The following is a 10,866-nucleotide window of genomic DNA, read 5'->3' on the forward strand; positions in this document are numbered from 1 at the left end:
CCATATTCACAATGTATTTGAATGTTAAACTATTTATAATGTAAACTACTTACACATTTGCACATAGACGGAAAAGAAGATCCTCTTCATATGAGCAAAAATGTCCTTGGCATAATGTTTAGTTTACTGTATTTTATTTTGATAACGAACAGACTGCGATGTAAGTTTGAATCGCTAGAATATACGTGTGCTCCAGGCTCCGGCGCAATCGAATCAGCTGAGACAGAAAAAAATAAATAAATAAAAAAAACCTTTTCCGCAAAACTGTTTACTTTCATTTGTGCACACTCACAATAAAAACAGAAGCTCTTATAGGGTTAGGAATATGTTAGATCATGACCATGCCTCTGGATGCCATTCGAGATTTGTTCTGGTTTGCCGGTTTCTTGTCTTAAATCCTCACAGTCTAACCCTGTAATTTCGCAGGTTTATTTTATTATATTTCACTTTTAATTGCATCTCTTACTGTGTGTGGTAAACATGGGAAGGGAAATGAAAGATTTCATGAATTAAGAATTCTATTTATTAATTTGTTCCCTTATTTCAGTTAAATCATGGGTTATTTAGGGAACAAAATTAATAAAACATGGACAATTGCCACAAATTAATAAATCGTGGGAACGAATTAACAAGTTGTAGGAATGAATAGTCTATCTGTCCTGTGTCCCGCAGAGCACAGTTATCTGATGAAATGACTTAGTTACTACATTTCTATTGTTTTTCATGTTGAATAACTTTTGTGTTGTTTCTATTTTAATGTACTTTTAAAGTTTAAATCACATTAAAAGCTTCATTTGTACATTGTTAATTATGATGATGCATTGATATACGGTCAGAGTCACTCACAGCCGTTGCAGTGTATCTACTGTATCTCTGTCACTCACTCTGATATTTAGTTCAGATGAGTGCTGTCCGTCACTGTCTTTAATCAGTCCTGTGAATGACTGTATGCTCATTCTTTATAAAGTAGCAACAATGTCGTTTGAAAGTACAGTACTGTGCAAAAGTCTTAGGCACATTAGTATTTTCACCCCAAAAAAGGGTTTTAAGTCAGTTATTTATTTCTTTTGCTGTAGTGTGTCAGTAGGAAATATCGGTTTACATTTCCAAACGTTTATTTTATCTATCAATTTACTTCTATTAACTAAATCAAATCAATATTTGGTGTCACCAACCTTTGCATTTAAAACCGCTTTTGTCCAGGTACACATGTATGCCGCCTTTTTATATGAAATTTAAGGGGACTGACTCTGAGGCGATCGCAAATTTGTGTACAGTTTATGGAGCTAAATGCTATAAGAACCCCTAAAAAAGCCTAGCGACGCCCATGCTTCTTGTGTACATTTCGGAGAACCATGACAAATATTTCAATCGATCGCTCAGGCATTTAAGAGACACCAAAATCTGCATTCTGATTCGGTACCCAACCGTAAATGTGTCTATGCAGTCTGTGCAGTATGTGAGTGGTACAGAAACAGCACTGACTGTGTTTTCACACAAAGCTGAATTTCCATCAGCCATTACTCCAATATAAAGTGTCACATGATCCTTAAGAAATCATTCTAATATGCTGATTTTTTTTTATTAGAATTAGCAATGTTGACAACAGATGTGCTGCAAAATATATATATAGTTTTTTCAGGATTCTTTTATGAATAAAAAGTTAAAAAGAACAACATTTATTCAAAATATAAATCTTTAAAACAGTATAAATCTTTGCTATCACTTCTTAACAATTTAACTTGTGGAATAAAAGTTTTAATTTCTTATGTAATCAGTAATGATACTGAAAATTCAACTTGTTATTACAATAGAAAAATGTTATTAACATCATAATAATTTATCACAATATTACTTTGTTCCCCCTGTATTTTTGATCAAATAAATGCAGCCTTGATGAGCATAAAAGTCTTTAAAAAAAAAACATTAAAAATCATTCTGCTCCCAAACTTTTGCCCGGGAGTGTGTGTGTGTGTGTGTGTGCCTATAATCAGGGCTAACATTAACACTTGTGGATTTTATAAAAGAGAATTGTACTTGCCCGACCGGACAAGTAACCTGATCAAAAATTTAATAACAAACAATAACTAGTGCAGCACTGAAACTTTGGTGAGAATGAATCTGATTTTATTACTTTCAGTGTAAACGGTGACTAATAACGGATAATGTATTGACCGTATCAAGGTCGCGTCAGTTGAGGCTCTTGCAGTCTGACTCGCCGAGAAATCAACACTATAAGCCAACAACACACAAAGAAACAAGAAACATACAAACATACTGTGGTAGAAAAAAAGATAAATATTCTATATAAAATATGCAAAATTACACGACCAGAACTCTTTTTCTGACTTTCAACTCGATTGCAAATGTGATATTGATTTTATACATCTTTAGTTAAATAAACAGGTAATATTAACTGACTTACATTTTAGACACATTATCGATCATTTTTGCTCCATTTCACTAAAGAAAACAGTTCTATTTAAACAGTTCTCATTAAGACGGTGACTTGCCACTGGTGGTTTTTCATATTTAAAAGAATCATTGCATTTTTCCAACATTTCATATTTCTATGTAAATAAAAGTAAAAAATTAATCTAATAACATGATTTATGCATTTGGACAGAAGGAGTTTGTTGATACTGAATTAATTTGAATAATCATATAGTGTCTTATTATTCTAACTTAATGTATTGATCACATGTGATCACAAGAATGTAAATGGAGACATGTACATTTAATCAGTTAATATTAATCTTAATATTAATATTATTAATATTAATATTAAAAATTAATATAATCCGTATTAATACACAGAAAATATTGTCCTTCATAAAGTTAAAAAGTGTAACAGCAATCAGTTAAAGGCAGATATAAAAAAGATGCTGATTAAAGTAATATCTGATAGAACACTGTTAGACTGCTTCAGAATAAATTACATTTGTGCCAAAAAAAAAAAAATTCCCCGGACAAGTAATTTTTTAAGTAAATGGACAACTGCATGTCAAAGCTTAATGTCGAGCCCTGATATATATATATATATATGTATATGATTCTCGGTTTTAAAGTCACGTTTTCAGTACAGTTCGGTATGTATTATGTTTAGGGAAAAAATATACTATCAAATAAAAATAAAGAAAATAAGAATATTCTATCATACTACAAGCAACAGCACAAATAAATACAATAGAGTAAAGATGGTTTTAGGTAGGTTAAAAGGTTTTTAAAGTGAAAAGTGACGTGACATTCAGCCAAGTATGGTGACCCATACTCAGAATTTGTGCTCTGCATTTAACCCATCCGAAATGCACACACACAGAGCAGTGAACACACACACACACACTGTGAGCACACACCCGGAGCAGTGGGCAGCCATTTATGCTGCGGCGCCCGGGGAGCAGTTGGGGGTTCGATGCCTTGCTCAAGGGCACCTAAGTCATGGTATTGAAGGTGGAGAGAGAACTGTACATGCACTCCCCCCACCCACAATTCCTGCCGGCCCGGGACTCAAACTCACAACCTTTCGATTGGGAGTCCGACTCTCTAACCATTAGGCCACGACTTCCCTTAGGTACAGAAATGAAATAAAGTAATGATTTGTAAAACAGCATTGCATATTTGACTATAAATTCAATATTAATCTTTATTAAAGTTATAAAAGCTATTCAGTCAAGAGCAGTGAGTGATTTCTTTGTGTTTGTTTGATTAATATTAGGAAAGTGCGGTCACATTATACTGATGCACTGATACAGTTCATTCAGCTGGCTTTGTCTGCTAGGATACTTACCAAGATGGGCATTATGACATTTTTTGTGTGAATTTGTCCATTTAAACACAATACTTCAGAGAGAGTTTATATTTGCATGGGTTCACGCGCCTCGGATGAGCGCATGCACAAATCTTTCCACTGCGCGTGCGAGCTTGCGTCCTTTGGCTCGTAAATGTTTAAACTGACAAAGCTTACATGAGTTTAGTTTAATCAGATATCAACGTGTGCTTTTCAGGTCTCACCTGTGCACGCGCGCCTCAGCACCCCGAGGCATAAATGACTGCTCATATTCCAGCATACTTCATTCTACGAACCTTAATATTTATTTGTGTGTTTGTGTGGACGTGTGTGTGCGCCTGCGTGCATGTGTGTGTGTATCTATACTTGATCATGCATCTTGTGGTTTCAGTTGAAGAGGCGAGAGGAGAGTGAGGCTGCTCTGGAGAGACTGAGGTCTGATCTGCAGCATCAGCATCAGGAGGACGTGACTCGGCTCAGAGCCCAGTGGAAGACAGACACACAGGCTGAGACTGAGCTGCAGGTCAGAGAGCAGCTGGAAACGGCCAGAAAGAGCTGGCAGCAGGAGCAGGAGACGGTTAGTGGTGACGGGTCATTTACATTGATCCTCTTTCTACTCCGTGTCAAGCATGATCTTACTAAAATGTCACTGTTGTGCCATTCAGATATCTGACACTATCAAGATAATTTTGACACATTTTAACTCTTGAGTTCTTCTCATTCTATTAACATTTTCTAAACCATATCAAACAAACCGTGATAATGTGAGAAATGTTGGAGGTGTCTGAATAAATTTAGGTTTGACTGTAGGTCAAATGCTCAATATATTGCCTTTTATATTGTGACGAGTGGGGCGGGGCCAGGAGCCGTGGGAACGGAGCGAGGCCGGTGGAGTGATTGGACATGAGCGACACCTGCTCCACTCACTGGTCTCGAGTCCCACGGAGGAGATCTGGAAGGATATAAAACAGGAGCGACGACAGTGAAGGAGGAGAGCAGACCAGGCCTGGATTTTAGATTGTGTTTTGGTTTTTTTTTTGTCACGCTGTTTTGTTTATTTTATCATTAAAGTTTTATTTAAATGTCCGCCGGTTCCCGCCTCCTCCCTCGCGTTGATTATGAAGTTTTTACATTGTTACATATATATTTTACCTGTCTGTCTGCTTTATCTTTTGCCTGTATATTTGGTTTCTTCTGTCTACTTTTGTTTATTTGAATATGTTTTGTCAGCTTAACCTATTTTTGCCTGTCTTTGATTTATCTTTGTCTGTCTCTGTGCCAGCTGGAGCAGTCCTGGGCTCAGCGGTTACAGGAGGCTGAGGAAGAGCTCAGGAAGGCCAGGCAGTCAGACACCCGTGAGGGAGCGGCAGCGGAGCAGCTGGAGGTCCGGCTCAGTGCTCAGAGGGAGACCCTGCAGCAGGAGGCTGCGACGGCCCGGGACAGAGCCGTGGAGGAAGCAGTACGACACGCTCGGAGAGAGATGCAGCAGAAACACACTGATGACATCACTCTCCAGGTGTTTACTGCTCTTAACATGAAAACAAATGCATTCATTTCAAACATGCGGTAAAGAATAAAGACAACTGGTCCAGTAAAAATATACTGCATATATTTAGAAAAATGCTCCTCTCTAAATTTGTTTTTTTTCAAGTTGGTTTATGCCCGCTGAATGGCTTCCCAGAGATAATTGTGACATTATGACATTATTGTTTACATGCGGTTTTATTAATTGACGTCTTTCCATGGTTGAAACACCTGATGGAAGCACATCATAATATTAAAGGCAATATAAAAACGGCACCAAATTGCATATTCTTTGCTTTTTTTGGACTTTTTTTTTTTTGTGTTTGATTCCGGACTTTTATTTTATTTTCCAGGTTTTAAATGGTTAATAATGATTTCTGCCTTCCTAGGTAGAAGGTGCTCGTTCTCGATGGCTCCAGGACTTGACCTCCCTCCCAGAGTACAAGAGCAGCCTGCAGAGGGAAAAAGATGAGTGGGAGCGACTTCAGCAGCAGCGTGTCCAGGAACAGGTATTTGTTGTTGTGATCATTGTGAGATGATTTCTTCAGATTTATTTTCTCAACTGCTCAACACTCACCTCCTGGTCCCAGGTGTCCTCTGCTGTGAAGGTAGTGGAGGAAAGGTGGCAGGACACGCTCCGCACCAAATGCACTGAACTGGAGCAGTGTAACATGAGAAACGGGGAGCTCCAGGAGGAAGTGCTTACCCTCCACACCCGACTGGAGCGTGTCTGCCAGGAGCAGGCTGCCCTCCTGAAAGCAGAGCTGGCTGCTGCCCGAGACATTTGGATCAGAGACAAGCAGGAGGAGATGTCCCGCCTCAGGGCACAGCTCCAGAGAGAGCAGAAGCAGAAACTACAAGCCGCTCTGGAGCAAACCGACAAACAAAGAGACACAGAGTTACACGAAACTCTCAGAGAAAAGGAGCAGGAGTGGAGGGATCAACAAGAGATCAGGTTCATAATAGTCTCCATCATTCAGAGGGTTTGCTAAGGCATGCTTGAACATAATGCTGTTTAAGCAGGGACTTATGACATGAAAACTACCTACAATACCTTAGCAAGTACATACAAGAGCAGCGTCGCAAGTCTGACTATCTAATATGTAGTATTCACTACAAATCTCTTTTAATACAATTTTCTGTTATTTCTTTTTTTTAAAAAGCACATTCAAAATACCAATAAATATATACAGTAGTAGAGTAGAAGATAGACTTTTACTGTATTATATATTCATTGGTATTTTTAATGGGCTTTTTTTCCCATTTCCATTTGCTTTAGTAATTTTATTATGTGTTTTTGTCTTCTTTTTAATAGTTTTTTTTAGTGGCAACGGCAATATTTCTAATCTCTTGTAAAGTCTTTTAAAGTATAGGTTTTCTATCTGTTTTTTTATATTAGATTTTATTTCAGTTCCCAAAATTTTTTTTTTAATCGTTTTAGTTAACAATAACAACATCGATATAAATAGTCTCTTGAAGATTTGCTATATTTTAATGATCACACACACACACATTTCTATTTAATAATAAAGTGTATTATATTTATTAAATGTTGCTATTCATATACATTACAACAAAATCTTTGAACATTTTGAATAAATTAAAGAAATTTCAAATAGATTTATTTGAATTTGATCAGCAACATTTTTATATTAACTTACTTTGTGAAGCTTTTATGTAAATATATTGATAATAATATTGAGATTTATTTATAGTGAAGTACACAAATGTAAACAGTTACTGATATTTTAACATAAATACCATTTAAATCAAGAAGCCATGTCTTTTGACTCCTGTTCACAAACCCTGTAAACATGAGTTTATGAATGTATGTTTTAAAGGAGCAGTGTTGTTTTTCAGACTGCAGGAGGAGATGCTCAGTGAACTAAAGGAGGTTCTGCAGGACGGAGTGGAGCGCAGGAGGAGTGGAGAAGAACAGAAGCTCACCATTAGATCCAGAGTCTGGGAGATCTGCAGAGAATCACTCAGCCAAGCCAAGCAGGAGTTGAAGAAGGTGCGTGTCTGCTTCCTGAGACTAATCGAAAATCTACTGTCACTGCAATGAGCACAGCTGCACCCAGGGAGTTCCCTTTTCTTTATTACATTAGAACAGTCATCATACTGTATTTATCATCTGTCTCCACCCAGAGAAACACACTAAATATTTTCTGTCTCTCACACTCCAGAGCAGCGCAGACAAGCTGAGACGTGTGCTGAAGGAAACCCATGAGCGCCATGAGGCAGAGATTGGTAAGAGCCACATCACACACACCTCACACACTGCTGGATCTTCCCTCCTGACACTTCCTCGCCCTACAGCAGCTCTGACGGCTCAGAGGAAGCAGAGTGAATGTGCTGAGTCTCTGGCCAAACTCCAGAAGAAGAATCAAGAGCTCCAGAGACATCTAGAGAAGGCCTGCCGGCAGCTCCAGAGGAGCGTACGAGAGCACAAAAACACCCTGCAGAAGATGAAAGGTGCTCTTATTAATCAGAATCAGCTTTACATTGACTCTTAAGTCTTGTTAAGAGATCCGCCCATTTTGGAAACTGTGGGGTCATATGTGGGGATCTCAATAATTATTTTGGGAAATAAAGTAATAATTGGGTTAAGTCAGTTAATCAAGTGTTGCTCACTGCTCATCAGTTCTTACATTATTATCGATTGGCACAAATGGGCCTCTGTAAGAAGCAACAGCATGTGGAAGACAGTGATTTGTAATCCGTTTTTATTTGTTCAAATCAGATGAGCACGAGGCAGCCCTGCAGAAGGAGCAGCAGGGTCATCTCAGAGCCCTTGAAGAACTGAAACAAACCTCAAATGCAGAAGCACTTTCAAGGTTTGTAAACACTTGAAGTTTTCTTTCATGAGAGCACATCATTGACTATGAGCACAGCCGGATTTAGAGAAACACTTAACGGTCTTCATCAATGTTTCAGCGGTACAGTCAGCCAACAGAATCTTCAAGCAGGTCTTGAGGAAATGAAGGAGCGATACATGAAAGCAGTGGAGAAAATCAGAGGTGAATTCAAGACCTTGATAAAGATGCTTTACATAACTCCTCAAATTATAGTCACGTCACATTTCTCATTAAAAGTGTTTGTTACACCCCAGCTAACTAGAAGCAGGCATGTCTGCAGTTTAACTATTTGAGACTGAAGCTAATAGTTAATGAAGTAGCTTCCTCAACTCATACTTTATTTAGCTGATTAGTCAATGTGTTTGTAGGCGACATGCTGCGCTACCTGCAGGAGAGTAAGGAGCGGGCGGCGGAGCTGATCAGGACTGAGGTCCTTAGGGAGAGACAGGACACGGCCAGACGCATGCGCAGGTACTACCTCACCTGCCTGCAGGAGCTGCTGGAGGACGGAGGCCAGGCCACAGGGTACGAACCACAAATGATCTTCATCTCTCTGTTCTTATGCTTTGGTCTTCATTCTACACCTTTTCTTTCTCCAGAGCTGAGAAGAAAATCATAAATGCTGCTAGCAAACTGGCCGCCATGGCCAAAGTCCTGGAGACCCCGGTGGCCAAACGCAAGCTTTCGAGAACCCCGAGCTTTCAAGGTAAAACCTCAACTCAGCCAAGCCTTCATTTGTAGCATGACATGGTGCTTTCATCTGGGAACATTGATTTTTGCATAGGTGGATCAGACAAAACAGACACTGAAGCCAGTGGTTCTCCTGCTAAACTCCTGGGAACCGAAGCCTTCAAGGATGGTAAGAACCAATGCAATCTAACGGACATTAACTACACATCCATGACGGCTAAACAGAAAGACGTCAGATCTAAATCCATCGAACCGGATTCCCTCAAGTCTGTATTGGTATGTGGATCCAGAGACACTATTACGGTTGGTCAGGTAACTCAGAAGCACACACAGTTTGCACACGATGGTGTTTTTAACAGCGTTAATGTCACACTGAGAAACCACAGCAGGGAAATGTTAATGGAGGGTTTTGGAGAACCATCATCATCCGTCCAGCCCTTCCTGATCGAAGAAGCTCCCGTTCGTGATAACGGCCCGAGCGACTGGAGTTTAACCAGTAACGGTTCTGACTTCATTCACCTGACCTCGTCCTGTCCAGATCCTGGGAAGCCGTTCTCTGTTAGCGGCGGGTTGGACTTTAGAAGCTCCATCAGTGATGACTCTGATGTTACCATATACAAGGAGTTTGTTAAGCCTCGGTCTTACTCTAAACCTGATGTGTGTGTGGACAGAAGAACAGTTAAACACAGAGAGCCAACCCCTGGGTCTGAGGGACATGGGGTCCGGAAAAAGTGTCCAAAGAGCTTATTTTCGGAGTTGAAAGTGCGTCAGCAGGACAGTGGGTTCGACAGCCCATTGGGGCTGCTTCAGAAATGAAGTTTAGATTTGTTTGTGCCAGAGCAAACTAAAAACTAAGCTTGTGCAATGTTTTGTACTTGTTTCAGCGATTGTATTGTCCATGCATTAATTGGTTATATTTTAACTTAATAAAGCAACCTAGTTTTACATCAATTCAGCTGTTTTTCTGTTATCTGCTTTCATGCTAGATATTTAGGCTTCTGTGTTGAATAAACAAACCTCACCATTATAATTTTCAACATGCTGCATAAAACACAAAAGTGACAGTGAATGGTTGTTTGTATATTTCAGACACCTGACTGTGGTTTATCCTGAAGGATGGGTTATATTCCTCAGGTTGAGTCTCCAGTCAAAGTCCATTGGCAGATAAGATCAGGTCAAAGATGAAACCGAGCACTTGTTGTTAAACTTCATCTGGGTCTTTCTATGAAATGGTTGTTTAACTTTTTTGGTTCAATGAGGTCGTTTTTAATGTTTTATTTTTGTGAAATTTTAAGTTGTACTTTGACATTACATACAATGTGCTTACTGTAATGCTACAGTAACTTCTTCAAACATCGACTTTTCTCTTATCAGTCACTTGCTATACAGCATAATGGTAACAGGGTTGACATTTCTGTCATAATTTATTTACTCGTTCCTCGCGAGGACAATTTCTGAAGAATGTTGAATTATGACTAACATCGTTTGTGCTCCTGGGAAGTTCTGCAGGACATGAGAGAGACAATTATCATCTTCATCTTATGAAGAAAAACCACATAGGATAAGGTGACAGTTGGTTGATTTCTTAAAACATCATAGTATTAATTACTTTAAAAGAGAAATCATATGCTAACAGGTTTGTCTGCACTTTTTACAGTATGTAGCAACAGAAATGGTGGAGAGACGACTATGTCACCCTAGGACTTGCACCCGGCGAAATACCACGCACCCTCGGGTGCTACTCAAGGATACACAGGTTCGATCCTAAAGGAGCAAGAGAAGTGACTTACCAAATTAAAATATTTTACACAGAAGTCATAAAACATTCCAAAGAATGGTCTCGTCAACAGATTACCAATGAAATACCCACAGTTACGAAGAGACTGTAATAAAGCCTACTTTAACAGAAGGGACAAACCCCACAGAAAATCTGTGTATACAAATTCATAAAGCAAGTGACAAACCAAAAACAAACTACAACAAAAGAAACAAATACACTCTCCCCTT

General features: G+C 39.0%; 1 protein-coding gene across 2 annotated transcripts in view; it reads left to right on the top strand.

The window, feature by feature from the left end:
- Positions 1-9,810, top strand: part of LOC132124573 (centrosomal protein of 152 kDa-like) — a 28,602-nt gene extending 18,792 nt beyond the window's left edge. Inside the window, exons 18-29 of one of the 2 annotated variants that reach the window (XM_059535643.1) lie at positions 4,179-4,364; positions 5,070-5,303; positions 5,701-5,820; positions 5,902-6,266; positions 7,172-7,325; positions 7,498-7,561; positions 7,631-7,786; positions 8,055-8,148; positions 8,249-8,331; positions 8,538-8,694; positions 8,769-8,875; positions 8,954-9,810. In XM_059535643.1, the coding sequence (XP_059391626.1) occupies positions 4,179-4,364; positions 5,070-5,303; positions 5,701-5,820; positions 5,902-6,266; positions 7,172-7,325; positions 7,498-7,561; positions 7,631-7,786; positions 8,055-8,148; positions 8,249-8,331; positions 8,538-8,694; positions 8,769-8,875; positions 8,954-9,675 (2,442 nt within the window). In that variant the 3' untranslated portion in view covers positions 9,676-9,810. The remainder of the gene's footprint in view (positions 1-4,178; positions 4,365-5,069; positions 5,304-5,700; positions 5,821-5,901; positions 6,267-7,171; positions 7,326-7,497; positions 7,562-7,630; positions 7,787-8,054; positions 8,149-8,248; positions 8,332-8,537; positions 8,695-8,768; positions 8,876-8,953) is intronic. The other variant, XM_059535644.1, reaches the window with a different exon arrangement.
- The last annotated feature ends 1,056 nt before the right edge of the window (positions 9,811-10,866 follow it).

Source organism: Carassius carassius, chromosome 43 (assembly GCF_963082965.1).
Source record: "Carassius carassius chromosome 43, fCarCar2.1, whole genome shotgun sequence".
NCBI classification, from domain to species: Eukaryota; Metazoa; Chordata; class Actinopteri; order Cypriniformes; family Cyprinidae; genus Carassius; species Carassius carassius.